General features: G+C 27.3%; 2 protein-coding genes across 3 annotated transcripts in view; both read left to right on the top strand.

Moving 5' to 3' along the window:
* Nucleotides 1-20,972, top strand: part of LOC142223684 (uncharacterized) — a 31,334-nt gene extending 10,362 nt beyond the window's left edge. The window contains exon 2 of the mRNA XM_075293540.1: nucleotides 20,217-20,972. Coding sequence (XP_075149655.1) covers nucleotides 20,563-20,964 — 402 coding nt within the window. The 5' untranslated portion in view covers nucleotides 20,217-20,562 and the 3' untranslated portion in view covers nucleotides 20,965-20,972. The remainder of the gene's footprint in view (nucleotides 1-20,216) is intronic.
* Nucleotides 20,973-20,982: 10 nt separating this feature from the next.
* Nucleotides 20,983-26,249, top strand: part of LOC142223683 (uncharacterized) — a 126,853-nt gene continuing 121,586 nt past the window's right edge. For both annotated transcript variants that reach the window (XM_075293539.1, XM_075293537.1), the window contains exon 1: nucleotides 20,983-21,120. The gene's annotated coding sequence lies outside the window, so the exon portion shown is untranslated. The remainder of the gene's footprint in view (nucleotides 21,121-26,249) is intronic.

Raw genomic sequence — 26,249 nt, 5'->3', positions numbered from 1 at the left:
GGCTCATTTCTGGTTGAATGGCTACGTAAATAAGCAAAATTGCCCCATTTGGAGTGAAGAGCAACCAGAAGCCGTTCAAGAACTGCCCATGCATCCCGAAAAATGCACTGTTTGGTGTGGTTTGTACGCTGGTGGAATCATTGGACCGTATTTTTTCAAAGATGCTGTTGGACGCAACGTTACGGTGAATGGCGATCGCTATCGTTCGATGCTAACAAACTTTTTGTTGCCAAAAATGGAAGAACTGAACTTGGTTGACATGTGGTTTCAACAAGATGGCGCTACATGCCACACAGCTCGCGATTCTATGGCCATTTTGAGGGAAAACTTCGGAGAACAATTCATCTCAAGAAATGGACCGGTAAGTTGGCCACCAAGATCATGCGATTTGACGCCTTTAGACTATTTTTTGTGGGGCTACGTCAAGTCTAAAGTCTACAGAAATAAGCCAGCAACTATTCCAGCTTTGGAAGACAACATTTCCGAAGAAATTCGGGCTATTCCGGCCGAAATGCTCGAAAAAGTTGCCCAAAATTGGACTTTCCGAATGGACCACCTAAGACGCAGCCGCGGTCAACATTTAAATGAAATTATCTTCAAAAAGTAAATGTCATGGACCAATCTAACGTTTCAAATAAAGAACCGATGAGATTTTGCAAATTTTATGCGTTTTTTTTTTTTTAAAAAGTTATCAAGCTCTTAACAAATCACCCTTTATAGCTCTCATATAGCTTTCGCCCGATTTACACTCATATGACCACAGAGCCCAATTTTTTGCTCCGATTTAGTTGAAATTTTGCACAGAGAATAGAATTAGCATTTTTCCTATGCGTGCCAAATTTGGTTGACATCGGTTCAGATTTAGATATAGCTCCCATATATAGCTTTCGCCCGATTTACACTCATAAGACCACAGAGGCCAATTTTTCGCTCCGATTTAGCTGAAATTTTGCACAGGGAGTAGAATTTGCATTGTAGCTATGCTTGCCAAATTTGGTTGACATCGGTTTAGATTGAGATATAGCTCCCATATATAGCTTTCGCCCGATTTACACTCATATGACCACAGAGGCCAATTTTTAACTCCGATTTAGTTGAAATTTTGCACAGGGAGTATAATTAGCATTGTTGCTATGCGTGCCAAATTTGGTTGAAATCGGTTCAGATTTAGATATAGCTCCCATATATATGTTTTTCTGATATCGACAAAAATGGTCAAAATACCAACATTTTCCTTGTAAAATTGCCACTGCTTAGTCGAAAAGTTGTAAAAATGACTCTAATTTTCCTATACTTCTAATACATATATATCGAGCGATAAATCATAAATAAACTTTTTCGAAGTTTCCTTAAAATTGTTTCAGATTTAAACGTTTCCCATATTTATACCCTGCTCCACACTGTGGAACAGGGTATTATAAGTTAGTGCATATGTTTGCAACACCCAGAAGGAGACGAGATAGACACATGGTGTCTTTGGCAAAAATGCTCAGGGTGGGTTCCTGAGTCGATATAGCGATGTCCGTCTGTCCGTCTGTCCGTCTGTCCGTGAACACATTTTTGTAATCAAAGTCTAGGTCGCAGTTTTACTGCAATCGACTTCAAATTTGGCACAAGTATGTGTTTTGGCTCAGAATAGATCCCTATTGATTTTGGAAGAAATCGGTTCAGATTTAGATATAGCTCCCATATATATATTTCGCCCGATATGGACTTATATGGCCCCAGAAGCCAGATTTTTACCCTAATTTACTTAAAATTTTGCACAAGAAGAACAATTAGTACTATAGTCAAGTGTGCTAAATTTTATTGAAATCGGTTCAGATTTAGATATAGCTCCCATATATATCTTTCGCCCGATATGGACTAATATGGTCCTAAAAGCTAAAGTTTTTACCCAATTTGGTTGAAATTTTGCACAGGGAGTAGATTTAGCATTCTAGCTATGCGTGCCAAATTTCATTGAAATCGGTTCAGATTTATATATAGCTCCCATATATAGCTTTCGCCCGATTTACACTCATATGACCACAGAGGCCAATTTTTTGCTCCGATTTAGTTGAAATTTTGCACAAGGAGTAGATTTAGCATTGTAGCTATGTGTGCCAAATTTGGTTGAAATCGGTTCAGATTTAGATATAGCTTCCATATATATCTTTCGCCCGATATGCACTTATATGGACCCAGAAGACAGAGTTTTATCCCGATTAGCTTGAAATTTTGCACAAGGAGCACAATTGGTAGTATAGTCATGTGTGCCAAATTTTATTGAAATCGGTTCAGATTTAGATATAGCTTCCATATATATTTTTCGCCCGATATGGACTTATATGGCCCAGAAGCCTGAGTTTTGGCCCAATTTGGTTGAAATTTTGCACAGGGAGTAGATTTAGCATTCTAGATATGCGTGCCAAATTTGGTTGAAATCGGTTAAGATTTGGATATAGTTCCCATATATATGTTTTTCTGATTTCGACAAAAATGGTCAAAATACCAACATTTTCCTTGTAAAATCGCCACTGCTTAGTCGAAAAGTTGTAAGACTCACTCTAATTTTCCTAAACTTGTAATACATATATATCGAGCGATAAATCATAAATAAACTTTTGCGAAGTTTCCTTAAAATTGCTTCAGATTTAAATGTTTCCCATATTTTTTTTACTAAAATTGTGTTCCACCCTAGTGCATTAGCCAACATAAATTTTGAGTCTATAGATTTTGTAAAAGTCTATCAAATTCTGTCCAAATCAAGTGATATTTAAATGTATGTATTTGGGGCGAACCTTTATATAGCACCCAACACATTTGACGGATGTGATATGGTATCGAAAATTTAGATCTACAAAGTGGTGCAGGGTATAATATAGTCGGCACCGCCCGACTTTAGACTTTCTTACTTGTTTTTACTAACATTGTGTCCCACCCTAGTGCATTAGCCTACTTACATTTTGAGTTTATAGATTTTGTAGACGTCTATCAAATTCTTCCAGATCGAGTGATATTTAAATGTATGTATTTGGGATAAACCTTTATATATAGCCTCCAACACATTTGACGGATGTGATATGGTATTTAGATCTACAAAGTGGTGCAGGGTATAATATAGTCGGCCCCGCCCGACTTTAGACTTTCCTTACTTGTTTTTAATTCCAAAAAGCCGTCTTACGACTTTTGCGTTTTTTGAAAAGTCCACTTTTTGAATTGCGGCGTTAGTTAACGTTAGTCGAACGGTGGTCCCTATAAAATACGATTTGGGCCAACACCAGAAGTTGATTAATTTTGGAAGTATCGAATAATCGACTATTCCAAAAACTAGAGATTCTACCTATGAAGACCAGCGCAGATTCTGGATTTATGAGAACCAATTTTGTTTAGAATATGGACCAATAAGCACCATTTGCGACACACCTATTTGTGATCATAAAATACCTGTCAAATCGGCTAGAAAATATAGTCTCTAGACGCCCAAGAAGTAAAATCGAGAGATCGGTCTATATGGGGGTCATACCAAAAAATGGACCGATATACCTCAATTTCGGCACACATATTTGGGGTCCCAAAATACCTTTAGATTTCCAATTTCAGGCAAATCGGATAATAAATACAGTTTCTAGAAGCCCAAGAAGCAAAATCGGGAGATCGGTCTATATGGGGGCTATACCAAAACATGGACCGATACACCCCATTTTCGACACACCTCTTTATAGTCCTAAAAAATACCTCTAGATTTTCAATTTCAGGCAAATCGTATAGAATATACAGTTTCTAGACGCCCAAGAAGCAAAATCGGGAGATCGGTCTATGTGGGGGATATACCAAAACATGGACCGATACGGACCTCTTTAAGGTCCCCAAATACCTCCAAATTCCAAATTTCAGGCAAATCGGATAGTAAATACAGTTTCTAGAAGCCCAAGAGGCAAAATCGGGAGATCGGTCTATATGGAGGCTACATCAAAACATGGACCGATACGGAAAAGTTTTGACACACCTCTTTAAGGTCCTAAAAAATACCTCTAGATTTTCAAATTCAGGCAAATCGTATAGAATATACAGTTTCAAGACGCCCAAGAAACAAAATCGGAAGATCGGTCTATATGGGGGCTAAACCAAAACATGGACCGATACGGACCATTTTCGGCACACCTCTTTATGGTCCTCAAGTACTTCTAGATTTTCAATTTCAGGCTAATTGGACAAAAACTACGTTTTTTATAAGCCCAAGACCCCAAGTCGAAAAATCGGTTTATATGGGGACTATATCAAAACTTGGACCGATATAGCTCATCTTCGAACTTGATCTGCCTGCAACCAAAAAACGAAGCTGTGCCAAATTTCAGGACGATAGCGCAATTATTGAAGGCAGTAGCGTGATTACAACAGACAGACAGACGGACAGACGGACATGCTTATATCGTCTTAGAATTTCTCCCGGATCAAGAATATATATACTTTATATAGTCGGAAGTCGATATTTCGTTGTGTTACACACGGAATGACAAAATTATTATACCCCCATCACCATTCTATGGTGGTGGATATAAAAACAAGTATATACGGCCGTAAGTTCGGCCAGGCCGAAGCTTATGTATCCTCCATCATGGATTGCGTAGAAACTTCATCTAAACACTGCCATCCACAATCGAATTACTTAAGTTGCGGTAACGGATGCCGATGGCAAGGTATCTTAAAACCTCCTAACACCATCTTCTAAATTGTATGTAAGTCCATACGTGGTATATATTAAATCAAAAAAGATCGATATAATATGTATATAATTCAGTTTGACAAAGTAGACATAAAATGTTGACAAAATTTTCTACAGAAATAAAATTTTAACAAAATTTTCTATAGAAATAAAATTTTCACAAAATTTTCTATAGAAATAAAAATTTTGACAAAATTTTCTATAGAAATAAAATTTTGACAAAAACCAACCATGCAACCATGATTATGAACCGATATGGACCAATTTTTGTGTGATTGGACCAATTTTGGTATGGTTGTTAGCGACCATATACTAACACCACGTGCCTAATTTGAACCGGATCGGATGAATTTTGCTCCTCCAAGAGAAGAATGTTTTATATGGGGGCCATATATAATTATGGACCGATATGGACCAATTCTGGCACGGTTGTTAAAGATCATATACTAACACCATGTTCCAAATTACAACCGGATTGGATGAAATTTGCTTCTCTTGGAGACTTCGCAAGTCAAATCTGGGGATCGGTTTATATGGGGGCTATATATAATTATGAACCGATGTGGACCAATTTTTGCATGGTTGTTAGAGACCATATACCAATATCATGTACCAAATTTCAGGCGGATCGGATGAAATTTGCTTCTCTTTGAGGATCCGCAACCCAAATCTGGGGATCGGTTTATATGGGGGCTATATATAATTATCGACAGATATGGACCAATTCTGGCACGGTTGTTAAAGATCATATACTAACACCATGTTCCAAATTACAACCGGATTGGATGAAATTTTCTTCTCTTGGAGACCTCGCAAGCCAAATCTGGGGATCGGTTTATATGGGGGCTATATATAATTATGGACCGATGTGGACCAATTTTTGCATGGTTGTTAGAGACCATAACCAACACCATATACCAAATTTCAGCCGGATCGGATGAAATATGCTTCTGTTTTCAATACCATCCGATCTACATCGATAACAACTACTTGTGCCAAGTTTCAAGTCGATAGCTTGTTTCGTTCGGAAGTTAGCGTGATTTCAACAGACGGACGGACATGCTTAGATCGACTCAGAATTTCACCACGACCCAGAATATATATATACTTTATGGGGTCTTAGAGCAATATTTCGATGTGTTACAAACGGAATGACAAAGTTGATATACCCCCATCCTATGATGGAGGGTATAATAAAAGTAGAAATAGCGAAAAGTCGATTTTAAAAAATTTTTGACAAGACGAATCTCGAGAAGTCGATTATTCCAAATTTTTAAAAGCCGAAAAATCTATGTTTATTGACTCGAATCGAGTCGAGACTTTTTTTTTGACAAAAGTCGAAAAATCGGTCTCCGATTTTTATATCCCTAGGTAGTTATTACGATTTTCGTTATGAGCCCAAGAGTATTCAAAAACGTGATTTTCGAATAAATTTTCTCATGCCCTCTCGAAAACACGACTATTCGAAATTTTGAAAAACCGAAAAGTGGATTTTTACAATAATTTCACTCGATTTGCACAAAATTTAAAAGCCGACTAGTCTATTTTGATGATTCCGACTCTATGCACTTTTCGACAAAAATTCGGATTTACGACTTTTATATGCCCTAATTTCTTGTCAGGATTTCTCGCTAATTGTGACTATACTATAGAATGGGGTTTCTACTTAATTTTCTTTTTTACAAAAGTCGAAAAATCGGTCTCCGATTTTTATATCCCTAGGTTTTTATTACGATTTTCGTAATGAGCCCAAGAGTATTCAAAATCGTGATTTTCGAATAAATTTTCTCATGCCGAATTCTCGAAAACTCGACTATTCGAAATTTTGAAAAACCGAAAAAGTGGATTTTTACAATAATTTCACTCGATTTGCAAAAAATTTAAAATCCGATTAGTCTATTTTGATGATTTCGACTCTATGCACTTTTCGACGTTTTTGACAACAATTCGGATTTACAACTTTTATATCCCTAATTTCTTGTCATGATTTCTAGCTAATTGTGACTATACTCTAGACTGGGGTTTCTACCTAATTTTCTTTTTTACAAAAGTCGAAAAATCGGTCTCCGATTTTTATATCCCTAGGTTGTTATTACGAGTTTCGTAATGAGCCCAAGAGTATTCAAAAACGTGATTTTCGAATAAATATTCTCATGCCGAATTCTCGAAAACTCGACTATTCGAAATTTCGAAAAACCGAAAAAGTGGATTTTTACAATAATTTCACTCGATTTGCAAAAAATTTAAAAGCCGATTGTCTGTTTTGATGATTCCGACTCTATGCACTTTTCGAAGTTTTTGACAAAAATTCGGATTTACGACTTTTATATCCCTAATTTCTTATCATGATTTCTCGCTAATTTTGACTATACTCTAGAATGGGGTTTCTACTTAATTTTCTTTTTTACAAAAGTCGAAAAATCGCTCTCCGATTTTTATATCACAAAAATCGCTCTCCGATTTTTATTTGCAAACAAATTAAAAGCCGATTAGTCTATTTTGATGATTCCGTCTTTATGCAGTTTTCGACAAAAATTTGGATTTACGACTTTTATATATTTACGACTTGACGACTTTTATTTATTTTATTATGATTTCTCGCTAATTTGACTATACTCTAGAATGGGGTTTCTACAAAATTTTCTCAAGATCTCTCTATTTAAGTGGAGATACACGTTAGTAAGAATCATTTGCATGAATGAAATTCATGACGCAGTTCGATTTTTATAAATTCTTGAAAAGTCGAAAACTTTAGAAGTCAATTATTCGAAATTGTGAAAAACTGAAAAATCGATTATTTCAATATTTTTACCCGATTTTAAAAAAAACCAAAAGTCAATTAGTTGATTTTGACGATTATAAAGAGTCGACTCTTCGACTTTATGTTGGGAAAATAAAAATCGATTAAACGAAAAATCGATTTGTAACTTTTTATCCCCAAATTTTTATCATGATTTTCTTGATAAGTTCGACTATATTTTGAAACGTGATTTTCCAATAAATTTTCTCAAGCACTGTCTACTTGACGGTAGACACATGTGAGTCAGGAACATTTGCGTGAGTGAAATTTATGTCGCAGTTATTAAACCGCCACACAATAGCGCCACGCCACACCACACAATTTAATTCAGTTCAATGTGAATGTTAACCAAGTACTCATACTACATGCCATAGAAAATGATCTTCTTTAAAAAAAACACACACACATACACAAAATACAAAAAAAAACGATGCCTTTTAAATAAATCATTAACAATGAATAATTTCGTTGAAGAGTAGAGAATAAGTCAACATTGATTTTTGGGCTTTAACAAAAGCTGGCTTTTAGCAATGTAAACAGCCATCAAAATGTTCGTGGGTTCTTGGCTTTTGTGGCTATTGAGGCGAGTGGTTGGTTGTCCGTTCATATGTTGCGTTCATTCATAAGCTCCACGTGTCTGACTTTTTAAGATGCCCATAAAATGTTTTATTTTTTTTTTATTTAATTCAATTAAAATTGATTTTTTTTATCTACTCGTGTAAATGTCGTTAAATATATCATCTCACATTTCTCAAAGTTGGATTAAAATTAAAAAAATAATTAAGGGAATTTAAAATAAATAAAAAAAAAAACACTTTATAAAACCATAGTCAATAGGTTTAAGTTAAATTCCATTTAACTGTAACTGGTGACATTTGTTTTTGTTTTTTTTTGTAAATAATAACAAAATAAATGTGGACATATCGAATAAAAGCAAAAATTTATAATTCATAGGTGTGAGTGTGTGTGCATGTGCGCATATGGCCAGACAATTGTTGATTTGATTTGATTTGATTTAATTAACTTATCTTTGCATTTAATCACTGAGTCTTGTTCTTACTTTAGTTTCCTCCATATGACGACGATATCATATCTGGGAATCATTTTTCACAAGATTTATTACTGGGTTTATAGTAGTTTTTGTTTAGATTTAGATTTTTTTTCCATTCAAAAGTATTTTTGTTATTGTTTTTTTTTTTCATTTCTGTTAACATTGTTTTTGCGGTTTGCGTATAAATTTTCAAAATTATTGCTATAGTACTCAAAAGCTTTGAAACTATTCGCCTTTTGTAGGAAGAGTCTACCGAAATCAATGTTAGAATGTCAAACAATTAATTGACACTTTACAATTATGAACAATCATTGTTGTATTATTATTTGCAATTAATAGCATTATTGTTATATAGCAGTTTGATACATTTATAATTGATTGTATTTTTTTTTCTTCTATACGGTTTAGATTAAACACTTTATGCCAGAGGTTCCCAAATAGCTTTGATTATGATTGATTTCTTAAAGATCATAAACACAAATATTTTTTTTTGGACTCTATACAATCTCAGCAAAACAAAAGCTAGTTTTGATACCCAATTTTCAAAATTTTATTTCTATAGCAAATTTTGTAAAAGTTTTATTTCTATAGACAATTTTGTCAACATTTTATTTCTATAGAAATTTTTGTCAAAATTGTATTTCTATAGAAAATTTTGTTAAAATTGTATCTCTATAGAAAATTTTGTGAACATTTTATTTATATAGAAAATTTTGTCCAAATTTAATTACTATAGAAAATTTTGTCAAAATATTATTTCTATAGAAAATTTTGTGAAAATTTTATTGCTATAGAAAATTTTCTCAAAATTTTATTTCTATAGAAAATTTTGTCCAAATTTAATTACTATAGAAAATTTTGTCAAAATATTATTTCTATAGAAAATTTTGTGAAAATTTTATTGCTATAAAAAATTTTCTCAAAATTTTATTTCTATAGAAAATTTTGTCAAAATTTTATTTCTATAGAGATTTTTTTCAAAATTTTATTTCTATAGAAAATTTTTTCAAAATTTTATTTCTATAGAGATTTTTTTCAAAATTTTATTTCTATAGAAAATTTTGTCAAAATTATATTTCAATAGAAAATCTTGTTCAAATTTTATTTCTATAGAAAATTTTGACAAAATTTTATTTCTATAGAAATTTTACCAAAACTTTGTTTTTATAGAAAATTTTCTCAAAATGTTTGATTCTATGGAACATTTCTTCAAAATTTTATTTCTATAGAAAATTTTGTCAAAATTTTATTTCTATATAAAATTTTTGTCAACTTCTTATTGCTATAGAATTTTTTATCAAAAGTTTATTTTTATAGAAAATTTTGCCAAAATTTTATTTCTATAGAAAATTTTTTCAAAATTTTATTTCAATAGAAAATTTTGTCAAAATTTTATTTCTATAGAAAATTTTGTAAAATTTTTTTTCTATAGAAAATTTTGGTCAACTTCTTATTGCTATAGAATTTTTTATCAAAAGTTTATTTTTATAGAAAATTTTGCCAAAATTTTATTTCTATAGAAAATTTTGTCAAAATATTATTTCTATAGAAAATTTTGTGAAAATTTTATTGCTATAGAAAATTTTGTCATATTTTCATTTCCATAGAATATTTTGTATAGATACAACATCTATTGTGTGAAAAATTTATTTCTATAGAAAATTTTGTCATAATTTCATTTCTATAGAACATTTTGTAAAATTTTTATATCTATAGAAAATTTTGTAAAAATTTTATTTCTATAAAAAATATTTTCAAAATTTTATTTCTATAGAAAATTTTGTCAACATTTTATTTCTCTAGAGAATTTTTTCAAAATTTTATTTCTATAGAAAATTTTGTCAAAATTTTATTTCTATAGAAAATTTTGCCAAATTGTATTTCAATAGAAAATTTTATTTCTATAGAAATTTTACCAAAACTTTGTTTTTATAGAAAATTTTCTCAAAGTGTTTGATTCTATGGAACAATTCTTCAAAATTTTATTTCTATAGAAAATTTTGTCAAAATTTAATTACTATTGAAAATTTTGTCAAAATATTATTTCTATAGAAAATTTCTATACATTTTGTAAAAATTTTATTTCTATAGAATTTTTTGTCAAAATTTTATTTCTATAGAAAATATTGTCAAGATCTTATTTCTATAGAAAATTTTGTCAAAATTTTAATTCTAAAAAAGAATTTGTCAAATTTTTGTTTCTAAAGAAAATTTTGTCAAAACTTTTTTTCTATAGAAAATTTAGTCAAAATTTTATTTCTATAGAAAATTTTGTCAAAATTTCGTTTATTTATATAAAATTTTGTCAAAATTTTATTTCTATAGAAAATATTGTCAAAATTATATTTCTATAAAAAATTTTGTTAAAACTTTAATTCTATAGAAAAATTTCTCCAAATAGTATTTCAATAGAAAATCTTGTTAAAATTATTTCTATAGAATATGTTGTCAAAATTTTATTCCTATAGAACATTTTGTAAAAATTTTATTTCTATAGAATTTTTTTCAAAATTTTATTTCTATAGAAAATATTGTCAAGATCTTATTTCTTTAGAAAATTTTGTCAAAATTTTATTTCTAAAAAAGAATTTCTCAAAATTTTATTTCTATAGAAAATTTTGTCAAAACTTTTTTTCTATAGAAAATTTAGTCAAAATTTTATTTCTATAGAAAATTTTGTCAAAATTTCGTTTATTTATAGAAAAATTTGTCAAAATTTGATTTCCATAGAAAATATTGTCAAAATTTTATTTCTATAGAATATTTTGTCAAAATAAAAAAATGTGTCCAATTGTATTTCAATAGAAAATCTTTATTTCTATTTTATTTCTATATCTTGTTAAAATTTTAATTCTATAGAAAATTTTATCAAAATTTTATTTCTATTGAAAATTTACCAAAACTTTATCTTTATAGAAAATTTTCTCACAATGTTTGATTCTATGGACCGTTTCTTCAAAATTTTATTTCTATCGAAAATTTTGTAAAAATTTTATTGCTATATAAAATTTTTTCAAAATTTTATTTCTATAGAAAATTTTGTGATAATTTTAATATTATAGAAATTTTACCAAAACTTTATTTTTATAGAAAATTTTCTTCAAATGTTTGATTCTATGGAAGATTTCTTCAAAATTTTATATCTATAGAAAATTACGTAAAAATTTTATTTCTATAGAAAATTTTGTCAAAATTTTATTTCTATAGAAAATTTTGTCAAAATTTTATTTCTATAGAAAATTTTGTCAAATTTTCGTTTATTTATAGAAAATTTTGTCAAGATTTTATTTCTATAGAAAATTTTGTCAAAATTTTATTTCTATAGAAAATTTTGTCAAGATTTTATTTCTATAGAAAATTTTGTCAAAATTTTATTTCTATAGAAAATTTTGTCAAAATTTTATTTCTATAGAAAATTTTGTCAAAATTTTTTTTTTATAGAGAAAATTGTCCAAATTGCATTTTAATAGAAAATCTTGTCAAAATGTTATTTCTATAGAAATGTTTGTCAAACTTTTACTTCTATAGAAAATTTTGTCAAAATTTTATGTTTATAGAAAATTTTGTCAAAATTTTCTTTATTTACAGAGAATTTTGTCAAAATCTTATTTCTATAGAAAATTTTGTCAACATTTTATTTCTATAGAAAATTTTGTCAAAATTTTATTTCTATATAAAATTTTTGTCAACTTTTTATTGCTATAGAATTTTTTATCAAAATTTTATTTCTATAGAAAATTTTGTCAAAAATTTATTTCTATAGAAAATTTTGTCAAAATTTTATTTCTATAGAAAATTTTGTCAAAATTTTATTTCTACAGAATATTTAGTCAAAATGTTATTTGTATAGCAAATTTTGTCTTAAATTCATTTCTTTAGAAAGTTTTGTCAAAAATATTGAAAATATTGTCAAAATTTTATGTTTATAGAAAATTTGGCAAAATTTTATTTACTATAGAAAATTTTATTTCTATAGAAAATTTTGTCAAAATTTTTTTCTTGTCAAAATTTTATTGCTATGAAGAAAATTGTGAAAAGCCTCTTAGTTGGAGAGGAATATTTTGCAAAATCTACCAAAACATCGCTAAATCTACTAATACCAAACAGTTAATAAGCCACCATTTTTGGTAGAATTCTACCAACTGTGGCAAACGTTTTTCTGCACTGAAAAAAAAGCATGACCGGTTCCAAAGATTTTGTTTTTACTTTTAAAAGTTTGGTATTAATTCCGAGCTAAAGAAGCGGAGAATACAAGTAAGGATAGTTTTAAGACACAATTCTCTTTTAAATTTGGGTTCTGTGTACTTGCTTCTAGGAAGTAAATTTTCATTTCTATAGAAAAAATTTTGTCAATTTTTTTCCATAGAAAATTTTGTCAAAATTTTATTTTATAGAAAATTTTCTCAAAATTTTTGATTCTACAGAACATTTCGTCAACATTTTATTTCTATAGAAAATTTTAATTTAAGCTACACTTGTAGTTTAGTCAATGCATGACTTTAAGCTGAGATCAAAAACAACAATAACGATTGAAGAGAAGCCAACAATAACAAACAAAACGAAAAAATTTTATTTCTTTAGAAAATTTTGTCAAAACTTTATTTCTATAGAAAACTTTGTGAAAATTTTATTTCTATAGAAAATTTTGTCAAAATTTTATTTCTATAGAAAATTTTATTTCTATAGAAAATTTTGTAAAAATTTTAGTTTTATAGAATATTTTGTCGAAATGTTATTTGTATAGAAAATTTTGTCTAAAATTTATTTCTATAGAAAATTTTGTCAAAATTTTATTACTATGAGAAAAAATTGTGAAAAGCCTCTTAATTGGAGAGGAATATTTTGCAAAATCTACCAAAACATCGCTGATTCTACTTATCTACCAAACAGTTAATAAGCCACCACTTTTGGTACAATTCTACCAACTGTGGCAACCGTGTTTCTGCACTGAAAAAAAGCATGCCCGGTTCCTAAGATTTTGTTTTTACTTTTATAAGTTTGGTATTGGTTCCGAGCAAAAGAACCGGAGAATACAAGTAAGGATACTTTTAAGACACAATTGTCTTTTAAATTTGGGTTTTGTGTATTTGCTTCTAGGAAGCAAATTTAAATTTTTCGCTTTTTCAGCTATTTTTCTTCATATGCTATCAAAGTCCTTTAAAAACTAGTTAACGACAACTTTATTTTTAAGACTCAACTTCCAGTAGAAATTAAGCTATGTTTCAAGTAAAAAAAGGTCTTTGAAATAAAGTGTTGAAAAACATGACCTATATTTGAATGATTTTTTACTTTGTAGTCAACATGCAAAAGGATAACAAATTTAAAGACAATTTCATTAAATTTAAAGAATTTTTCTGAATTATTAAAGTCAAGTTGACCTTAGGCCAAACATTTGTCTTTCATGTTATGATACCAATTTTTAAGTGAAATCACTTAATTATAAGGACAACACGACTTCATTGCAAATGTATCGACTTTTGGACAAGGAAAAAAACTTTGTATTAGAGAAAGGCGTCTTCTATGCTAAGCAACATTTGCATTCGTATTAATGCAAAAATATTAAAAATATGAAAATAACCCAGTTATCAAAAAAAAAATGAATTCAAAGAATTCCCTTTGTAGCTAAAGTAAACAGTTCTTTGGGAGCACATTTTTGAAAATGTTTTTAAAGTTATACGTTTAGAACAACTTCCAATTTTTTTTTGCAGGGATGTAAACGAGGATGTCCCATGTAATTCCACCAAAGAAATTTGGAAGTTCTTCCTTCTAGGGAAGGACTTAATATTCACTTCACTTTTTTGAGATGATATATAAAAATTCTGTTTCTTGTCATGGTTTGATTTTCCCAAAATATTTTTTTTATTATTCCTATAACGTAAACAAAATTCCTACAATATATCCTTAGTGAATGATTCACACTGCGCTTTGAATGATATGTCATGTCATAATATTCTATTTTTACCCATCAGATAAGGGTCATATATTCGTGTTAGCCCAGTTAATACTCTTTGTAAATCTCATTTGATTCCAATTTCTGTTATCATTCACTAACTGTCTACTTATTTTTCTTCGTTATTGAATTTATACACTGACAGATGTTTTGAAAATACAAAAACATATAGAATAATTTTTTCACAATTTTTTTCAATATTTCATCATTGAATAAAATTCAACATCATGGTTGATAAGGTCGCCAATTTCATACTGTTTTTGAAACTATTCGTGTAAAATAATGATAAAAAAAATGATAAAAAAGTGGTTGAAATGGTACCAAATCAGCTTCGAAAAAGTACTATTCTAATTCAAATAAGTACTTTGTCATAATTTTTAAAGCAAAGCCCTATATTAGCTCTAAAGTTAACTGGGTTTTCTTTAATGCTTACGAGAGATAGCCAGAATCATAGGAATTGGTCACGGGGATATAATAAACATGTTTAAAGCACGTAAAGAAAGCCTAAGTCGGGCGAGGCCCACTCTATTATGCCTGCATCACTTTGTAGATTAATATTTTTGATACCACCTTATATTCTTCAAATTTCTTGGGTACTAAATAAAGGTTTATGTTCCTATACACAAACATATATTTAAACCGATTTGGACATACTGATTTAGACTTCTACAAAATCTTTAGACTTAAAAAATAAATCAGCTAATAATTTCTATAGAAATAAAATTTTGACAAAATTTTCTATAGAAGTAAGATCATGAAAACATTTTCGATAGAAATAAAATTTTGACAAAATTTGCAATTGGAATAAAATTTTGACAAAATTTTCTATATAAATAAAATTTTTACAAAATTTTCTATAGAAATAACATTTTGACAAAATTTTCCATAGAAATAAATTTTGACAAAATTTGCTATAGGAATAAAATTTTGACAAAATATTCTATAGAAATAAAATTTTGACAAAATTGTCTATAGAAAAAAAAAATGTTGACAAAATTTTTTTCAGAAATAAAATTTTGATAAAATTTTCTATAGAAATAAAATTTTGACAAATTTTCTATAGAAATAAAATTTTGACAAATTTTCTATAGAAGTAAAATTTTGGCAAAATTTTCTATAGAATTTCTATGAATTTCAAAATTTTGTCAAAATTGTATTTTTATAGAAAATTTTGTCATAATTGTATTTTTTTATAGAAATAAAGTTTTGACAAAATTTTCTCCAGAAATAAAAATTTGACTAAAGTTTCTATAGAAAAAAAATGTTGACAAAATTTTCTATTAAAATAAAATTTTGGCAAAATTTTCTATAGAATTTCTATGAATTTCAAAAGTTTGTCAAAATTTTCTATACAAATGGAATTCTGAGAGGAATAAAACTCTGACAAAATTTTCTTTAGAAATAAAATTTTGAAAAAAATTTCTTTAGAAATAAAATTTTGACAAAATTTTCCATATAAATAAAACTTGCACAAAATTTTCGATAGAAATAAATTTTGGACAAATTCTTCTATAGAAATAAAATTTTGACAAATTTTTCTAAACTCGTAGAAATAAAATTTTGACAAAATTTTCTACAGAAATAAAACTTTGACAAAATTTCCTATAAAGAATAAAATTTTGAAAAATTTTCTATAGAAATAAAATATTGCACTCAAATCGACGATTTGACGGTGGCAAAGGAAAAGAGATATGTTTGTACGAATTTATTTCGGCATAAGCCGGCTATCGTGTAAACCTTTTTTCGGAAGGTTCAAGTGTGGTACACTTTTGGGTTTAGTGAACTGCCTGAATTTATTCTGATAATTGGTTGATAGTTTTGCTGCAAGTAGAGGATGCTGATGAGGAATGTGGTAATTCCGAAACAGCTGTACATCCAACCATCTTGCAGTCTATAAGACTTTGCCCAAACAAATTTAACAAACATTCTTTTCCTCTGTTGGTTAAACTACACTTGTAGTTTAGTCAATGCATGGTTTTAAGCTGAAATCAAAAACAACAACAATGATTAAAGGAAAACAAGTATATACGTCCGTAAGTTCGGCCAGGCCGAATCTTATGTATCCTCCACCATGGATTGCGTAGAAACTTCTACGAAATGCTGTCATCCACAATCGAATTACTTGGGGTGTGGTATCTTAAAACTTCTTAACATCGTTTTCTAAATTGTGAGTTAGTCCATACGTGGTATATATTAGACAAAAATGTTATGTATAGGTAAGTCTACAAGTAATTACGAATCGACATGGACTTTTGCACGGTACGTAGAGAGCCAGAATTGAAATATAGGGGTCGCTTATATGGGGGCTATATAGAATTATGAACCTGAAATGGACCAATTTTTGTGTGATTGGGGATCGATTTATCTGAGGGCTATATATAACTATAGACCGATATGGACCTAGTTAGGCATGGTTGTTAACGGCCATATACTAGCACAATGTACCAACTTTCAACTGACTCGGGTGAAATTTGCTCCTCCAAGAGGCTCCAAAACCAAATCTCGGGATCGGTTTTATGGGGGCTATATATGATTATGGACTGATATGGACTACTTTTGGCATGGTTGTTAAATATCATATACTACCACCACGTACCAAATTTCAACCAGATGGGATGAATTTTGCTTCTCCAAAAGGCACCGGAGGTCAAATCTGGGGATCGGTTTATATGGGAGCTATATATAATTATGGTTAGGTTAGGTGGCAGCAGTATGTTATCAGGCTCACTTAGACTATTCAGTCCATTATGATACCACATTGGTGAACTTCTCTCTTATCACTGAGTGCTGCCCCATTCTATGTTAAGCTCAATGACAAGGGACCTCCTTTTTATAGCCGAGTCCGAACGGCGTTCCACATTGCAGTCAAACCACTTAGAGAAGCTTTGTAACCCTCAGAAATGTCACCAGCATTACTGAGGTGGGATAATCCACCGCTGAAAAACTTTTTTGGACAAAATATTCTATAGAAAAAAAATTTGACAAAAGTTTCTATAGAAATAAAATTTTGACAAAATTTTCTTTAGAAATAAAATTTTGACAAAATTTTCTATAGAAATAAAATTTTGACAAAACTTTCTATAGAAATAAAATTTTGACAAAATTTTCTATAGAAATAAAATTTTGACAAAATTTTCTATAGAAATAAAATTTTGACAAAATTTTCTATAGAAATAAAGTTTTGACAAAATTTTCTATAGAAATAAAATTTTGACAAAATTTTCTATAGAAATAAAATTTTGACAAAATTTTCTATAGAAATAAAATTTTGACAAAATTTTCTATAGAAATAAAATTTTGACAAAATTTTCTATAGAAATAAAATTTTGACAATGTTTTCTATAAAGAATAAAATGTTGACAAATTTTTCTGTAGAAATAAAATATGGGCAAAATTTTCTATAAAGAATAAAATGTTGACAAAATTTTCTATAGAAATAAATTTTTTACAAAATTTTCTTTAGAAATAAAATTTGGACAAAATTTTCCATAGATTTTGACCAAATTTTCCATATAAATAACATTTGGACAAAATTTGCGATAGATAGAAAAGTTGACAAAATTTTCCATAGAAATAAAATTTTGAGAAAATTTTCAATTGTAATAACATTTGGACAAACTTTTCGATAGAAATAAAATTTTGACATAATTTTCCATAGAAATAAAATTTTACAATTTTGGGATTATTTGTTCGGCTTGAGGTCATGGACTAATGAAAAATGCTGGTGTTAATGTTTTTCATAACTTTTTATTGAAATATTGCTGTTCTCGGATATTTCGATACACCATCGGTGATTTTGACAAAATTTTAGATAGAAGTAAAATATTGACAAAATTTTCTATAGAAATAAAAATGGACAAAATTTCCTATAGAAATAAAATTTTTGACAAAATTTTCTATAGAAACAAAAATCTCCTAAAGAAATTAAATTTTTGACAAAATTTTCTATAAAGAATAAAATTTTTGACAAAATTTTCTATAAAGAATAAAATGTTGACAAAATTTTCTATAGAAATAAAATTTTGACACCGTAGTGCAATGGTTAGCATGCCCGTCTTGCATACACAAGGTTCGATTCCTGCTTCGACCTCAGTTATGCTGGTGACATTTCTGTGGGTTTCAAAGCTTCTCTAAGTGGTTTCAGTGCAATGTGTAGCGCCGTTAGGACTCGGCTATAAAAAGGAGGCCCCTTGTCACTGAGCTTAAGATGGAATCGGGCAGCATTCAGTGATAAGAGAGAAGTTCACAATTGTGGTATCACAATGGACTGAATAGTCTAAATGAGCCTGGTAGATCGGGCTGCCACCTAACCTAACCTTCTATAGTTAACAAAATGTTGACAAAATTTTCTATGGAAATAAAATTTTGACAAAATTTTCTATGGAAATAAAATTTTGACAAATTTTCTATAGAAATAAAATTTTTGTAAAATTTTCTATGGAAATAAAACTTCGCCAAAATTTTCTATAGAAATAAATTTTTGACAAAATTTTCTATAGAAATAAAATTTTAACAAAATTTTCTATAGAAATAAAATTTTGACAAAATTTTCTATAGAAATAAAATTTTGTACAATTTTCTATGGAAACAAAATCTTGACAAAATTTTCTATGGAACTAAAATTTTGACAAAATTTTCTTTAGAACTAAAATTTTGACAAAATTGTCCACATTGTGGAGGAGGGTATAAATATAGAAAATTATGAGTTACATCTGTAGCGTATAACTGTTAAATATTTTCGATTAGTAAACATATTTTTCAAGTGTAGTATCCCAATCAATATCTCGATTTTATATTGATGGTATTTTAGTTGGCTTATATATTGTTATTAATTCGAGTCTTTTCTTTTTGTATATTCCTATTGTTTTGTTTTTCTGCAATTTTATTGCAGAAAAAGGTAATTTAGTATATACATATATTAATATAGAGTAATAAAAACTAATATGGAAAATCATATTTTATTTATAGCTATAATTTGCAATTGAAAGCAATACACAGATAAAAGTTAACATCTTCCATGGAAATATGATGGAGACGATTTCAGAAATATATTTCTTAGAAGCAATGGAAATATTGAATTTGAAATATTAATATCGCTGCGCTTAAAGCATAACATATTTATTCTTGGTCGTGGTTGATTTAGCGATGCCCGTCCGTCCATCAGTTTTTTAAATACCACATCCTCCTTTCATATTCTATAGAATATTGTCCAAATTTCGGTTAAAAATTTAAGTAATTAAATTTTTAACCCAAATTTGTTTGAACTTTAAAAATCGTATTAGCAATAGTTTTTAACACGGTTTGAGTGGATTACTTTGTTGGTACGTCCCCTCAAGATAAAACAATTGATACTTCCCTGATCACTTAATATCAATATAATCAAAGAAACTAAATTACTTTTTTTTAATTTTCTTTATTATATAACCCAAAAATATGGTTCACTGATTGACTAAAATCCTAATGACATAAAATTAGGGATTGGTTAAATACAATGCTATAAAATAGAAACTAATCTAAAGTATTCTAGTTATAAGCATTCATAAAAAAAAATCTAAAATTTTTATGGGATATTTGCAAATAACATTGATTAGCAAAAAAAAAACGAAAAATGCAAAACACGTAGGCATTGTTAACAAGTATGAAATATGAAACTTAATTGTTAACCATTGTAAAGCCTAAGTAAATCTAACATTTTTTTCATATTTAGCAAAACGATATAAAAATAACGGTTAGCCATTGGAAACAAATAAATAAATATACAAAACAAAAGCCAAAGTACAAAAAATAATAACAAATCAATATAAATCAAATATCAACTACGACAAACAACGCTCCCGAAAAAAAAATTGCAAAAAATTATTTTTTTTTATTAAAAAATTAATACATAAATCTTGAAATTTATGCACAAACAAACGTGACGTGAATTTAAAAAACAAAAAACAAAACAATATTGTATTCAACAAAAATTAACAAGAGTTTGACAATAGTCTCTCGCATTGCTTGAAGATAGCTATTCAATTGGAAAAGATTACCTCATTTTTTGTTGGTCGGTCATGCGTGATTTGAGCATAACCATTGTTGAGGAGCACACAAAACGTTTAAGTCGAAATTTGGCTTTGACTCAGACACGCCGACGCACCATTACCTTTGAAGATCCCCCCCACAAGGAGGTGGTGGAAATTACCAAGCCAAATTCCAAGACCACCATTATACGAAATCCCAAATCGCAAAAATCCATAAGTACAACAACAACCACGGAAAGATCCTTGAGACCAGTAAAAAATCCCGTGACATCAATAGTAACCACCACCACCGTGGATGTGCCATATAAAAATTTCAAAATTTGGACAGATTACGATCAAGAGGAAAATCTACAATTGCATATTAAAGAGCAAAAAGATCGTAAAGAGGAGATTAATGATAAACGAACGGGTGGATATATGAGAACCATATGATATTGGGATGAGAAAGAACCGGCATCAAGGGATAAATGTTCAAAATTAATTATCGATTTAAATTAAAAACAAAATCACTATCCATCCCCGTAAATCTCCAAGGATTTTTATTCAATTTTCTTAAAGCTTGGATTTTGTTTTTCAAATTCTCACCTTGTAAGTATTCATGTGAACTTTCATTTTTATTTAACCTTTAGTCTTAGTTATAAAATCGAAAAATCTAAGTAGCTCTATTTTTTAACATAAAGGTCATGACAAGGCTCAAGGAAAAGTCACAAAATTTTCTATAGAAATAAAATTTTGACAAAATTTTCAACAGAAATAAAATTGTGACAAAATTTTCCACAGAAATCAAATTGTGACAAAATTTTCTATAAAAATAAAATTTTGACAAAATTTTCTATAGACGTAAAATTTTGACAAAATTTTCCATAGAAATAAAATTTTGACATAATTTTCTACAGAAATAAAATTTTGACAAAATTTTCTATAGAAATAAAATTTTGACAAAATTTTCTATAGACATAAAATTTGGACAAAATTTTCTATAGAAATAAAATTTTGACAAAATTTTCAATAGAAATAAAATTTTGACAAAATTTTCTATAGAAATAAAATTTTGACAAAATTTTCTATAGAAATAAAATTTCGACACAATTTTCTACAGAAATAAAATTTTGACAAAATTTTGTATAGAGATAAAATTTTGACAAAAGTTTCTATTGAAATAAATTTATGACAAAATTTTCTATTGAAATAAATTTATGACAAAATATTCTATAGAAATAATATTTAGAAAAATTTTCTATAGGAATAAAATTTTGACAACATTTTCTATAGAAATAACAGTTTGACAAAATTTTCTATAGAAACAAAATTTTGAAATTTCTATAGAAATAAAATTTTTGACAAAATTTTTTATAGAAATAAAATTTTGACAACATTTTCTAAAGAAACAAAATTTTGACCTATTTTTCTATGGAAATAAAATTTTGTCAAAATTTTCCGTAGAAATAAAATTTTGACAAAACTTTCTATAGAAATAAAATTTTGACAAAATTTTCTATAGAAATAAAATTTGGACAAAATTTTCCATAGAAATAAAATTTTCGCAAAATTTTCAATAGAAATAAAATTTGGACAAAATTTTCTATAGAAATAAAATTTTGACAACATTTTCTATAGAAATAATATTTGGACAAAATTTTCTATAGAAATAAAATTTTGACAAAATTTTCTACAGAAATAAAATTTTGACAAAATTTTCCATAGAAATAAAATTTTCACAAAATTTTCAATAGAAATAAAATTTGGACAAAATTTTCTATAGAAATAAAATTTTGACAACATTTTCTATAGAAACAATATTTTGAAATTTCTATAGAAATAAAATTTTTGACAAAATTTTTTATAGAAATAAAATTTTGACAACATTTTCTAAAGAAACAAAATTTTGACCTATTTTTCTATGGAAATAAAATTTTGTCAAAATTTTCCGTAGAAATAAAATTTTGACAAAACTTTCTATAGAAATAAAATTTTGACAAAATTTTCTATAGAAATAAAATTTGGACAAAATTTTCCATAGAAATAAAATTTTCGCAAAATTTTCAATAGAAATAAAATTTGGACAAAATTTTCTATAGAAATAAAATTTTGACAACATTTTCTATAGAAATAATATTTGGACAAAATTTTCTATAGAAATAAAATTTTGACAAAATTTTCTATAGAAATAAAATTTTGACAAAATTTTCCATAGAAATAAAATTTTCACAAAATTTTCAATAGAAATAAAATTTGGACAAAATTTTCTATAGAAATAAAATTTTGACAACATTTTCTATAGAAACAATATTTTGAAATTTCTATAGAAATAAAATTTTTGACAAAATTTTTGTAGAAATAAAATTTTGACAACATTTTCTAAAGAAACAAAATTTTGACCTATTTTTCTATGGAAATAAAATTTTGTCAAAATTTTCCGTAGAAATAAAATTTTGACAAAACTTTCTATAGAAATAAAATTTTGACAAAATTTTCTATAGAAATAAAATTTGGACAAAATTTTCCATAGAAATAAAATTTTCACAAAATTTTCAATAGAAATAAAATTTGGACAAAATTTTCTATAGAAATAAAATTTTGACAACATTTTCTATAGAAATAAAATTTTGACAAAATTTTCCATAGAAATAAAATTTTGACAAAATTTTCTATAGAAATTAAATTTTGACAAAATTTTCTATAGAAATAAAATTTTGACAAAATTTTCTATAGAAATAAAATATAGGCAAAATTTTCTATAGAAATAAAATTTTGACAAAATTTTCTATACAAATAACATTTTGACAAAATTTTCTATAGAAATAAAATTTTCACAAAATTTTCTATGGAAATAATATTTTGACAAAATTTTCTATAGAAATAAAATTTTGACAAAATTTTCTATGGAAATAATATTATGACAAAATTTTCTATAGGAATAAAATTTTAAAACAATTTTCTATGAAAATACAATTTTGACAAAATTTTCTATTGAAATAAATTTATGACAAAATATTCTATAGAAATAAAATTTTGACAAAAATTTCTAGAGAAATACAATTTTGACAAAATTTTCTATAGAACTAAAATTTTGACAAAATTTTCTATAGAAATACAATTTTGACAACATTTTCTATAGAAATAAAATTTTGACAAAATTTTCTATAGAAATAAAATTTTGACAAAATTTTCTATAGAAATAAAATTTGACAAAATTTTCTATAGAAATAAAATTTTGACAAAATTTTCTATAGACATAAAATTTTTACAAAATTTTCGATATACATAAAATTTGGACAAAATTTTCTATAGAAATAAAATTTTGACAAAATTTTCTATAGAAATAAAATTTTGACAAAATTTTCCATAGACATAAAATTTGGACAAAATTTTCTGTAGAAATAAAATTTTGACAAAATTTTCTATAGAAATAAAATTTTTACAAAATTTTTTATAGAAATAAAATTTGTACAAAATTTTCTATAGAAATAAAATTTTGACAAAATCTTCTATAAAAATAAAATTTTAACAAAATTTTCTAAAAAAATTAAATGTTGACAAAATTTTGTATAGAAATAAAATCTTGACAAAATTTTCTATAGAAATTAAATTTTGACAAAATTTTCTATAGAAATAAAATTGAGGCAAAATTTTCTATAGAACTAAAATTTTGACAAAATTTTCTATAGACAAAAAATTTTGACAAAATTTTCTATAGACAAAAAATTTTGACAAAATTTTCGATAGGCATAAAATTTGGACAATATTTTATATAGAAATAAAATTTTGACAAAATTTTCTATAGAAATAAAATTTTCAATATAAATCAAATTTTGACAAAATTTTCTATAGAAATAACATCTGGACAAAATTTTCTATAGAAATAAAATTTTGACAAAATTTTCTATAGGAATAAAATTTTTAAAACAATTTTCTATGAAAATACAATTTTGACAAAATTTTCTATTGAAATAAATTTATGACAAAATATTCTATAGAAATAAAATATGGACAAAATTTTCTATAGAAATAAAATGTTGACAAATTTTCTATAGAAATAAAATTTTGACTCAATTTTCTACAGAAAAAAAAATTTGACAAAATTTTGTATAGAAATAAAATTTTGACAAACGTTTCGATAGAAAAAAAATTTTGACAAAAATTTTGACAAAAATTTCTATAGAAATGAAATTTTGACAAAATTTTCTACAGAAATGAAGTTTTGACAATATTTTCGATAGAACTAAAATTTTGACAAAATTTTCGATAGAACTAAAATTTTGACACAATTTTCTACAGAAATACAATTTTGACAAAATTTTCTATTGAAATAAATTTATGAAAAAATATTCTATAGAAATAAAATTTGGACAAAATTTTCTATGGAAATAAAATTTTGACAAAATTTTCGATAGAAATAAAATTTTGCAATATAACATTTCTTTTTTGGTAAATTTTTAGTGAAACCGGAGAAGGCTACGTTGTGTTAAATTTGAGTAAAATCGGTTAATTGGGCGTTACATATATATTGGAGTTATATCTAAATCTGAACCGATTCGGATTATATTTTGCAGGTTTAGTTGATATTACAGAAAATTATTTTCTGCTAAATTTGAGTATGATCGGTTAATAAATAAGGCCACTATGGTCAAAAATATGATTATTAGGCGAAATTTTTCAAAATCGGGCGATACATAAATATGGAAGCTATATTTAAATCTGAACCGATTTGGATGATGTTTTGTGAGTTTGGTTCATATTACAGAAGATTATCTTGTAATATATTTGAGTATGATCGGTTCAAAAATAAGGGTTTTATGGTCAAATTTGCCAAATCGGGCGATACATATATATGGGAGCTATAGCTAGATCTGAACCGACTTCGATCATTTTTTGCACATATAGTAACTACTACGGAAAATTAGATTTAGCCAACTTTGATTAAGATCGGTTGATAAATAAGGGGCTTATGGCCAAATTTGTGAAAAACGGGCGACGCATATATATGAGACCTATATCTAAATCTGACCCGATTTTGATAAAATTTTCCAGGTTTGGTTGATATTACAGAAGATTACCTTGTGGTAAATTTAGGTAAGATCAGTTCAAACAAGTATATACGGCCGTAAGTTCCGCTAGGCCGAAGCTTATGTACCCTCCACCATGGATTGCGTAGAAACTTCTACTGAAGACTATCATCCACAATCGAATTACTTGGGTTGAGGCAACACTTGCCGATGGCAAGGTATCTTAAAACTTCCTAACACCGTAATATATACCACATAGTCCATACGTGGTATATATTAAACTAAAAAGGCCGATTAAATACGTATATAATTAAGTTTAAAGTTTCTATAGAAATAAAATTTTGATAAAATAAAATTTTGACAACATTTTCTATAGAAGTAAAATTTGGAAAAAAAATTCTATGGAAATAAAATTTGGAAAAAAATTTCTATAAAAAATAAAATTTTGACAAAATTTTCTATAGAAATAAAATTATGACAAAATTTTCTATAGAAATAAAATTTAGAAAAAATTTTCTATAGAAATAAAATTTTGACAAAATTTTCTATAGAAATAACATTTTACAATGTTTTCTATAAAAATAAAATTTTAATAGATTATTTTTGGCTCGAGTGGCAACCATGACTATGAACCGATATGGACAAATTTTTGTGTGATATTGAATAGGCTATATATAACTATCGACGGATACGGACCAATTTTGGCATGGT

This window comes from Haematobia irritans, chromosome 2, assembly GCF_050003625.1.
Source record: "Haematobia irritans isolate KBUSLIRL chromosome 2, ASM5000362v1, whole genome shotgun sequence".
NCBI classification, from domain to species: Eukaryota; Metazoa; Arthropoda; class Insecta; order Diptera; family Muscidae; genus Haematobia; species Haematobia irritans.
The sequence above is the reverse complement of the archived record's forward strand: the minus strand, read 5'-3'. Positions and strand labels throughout refer to the sequence as shown.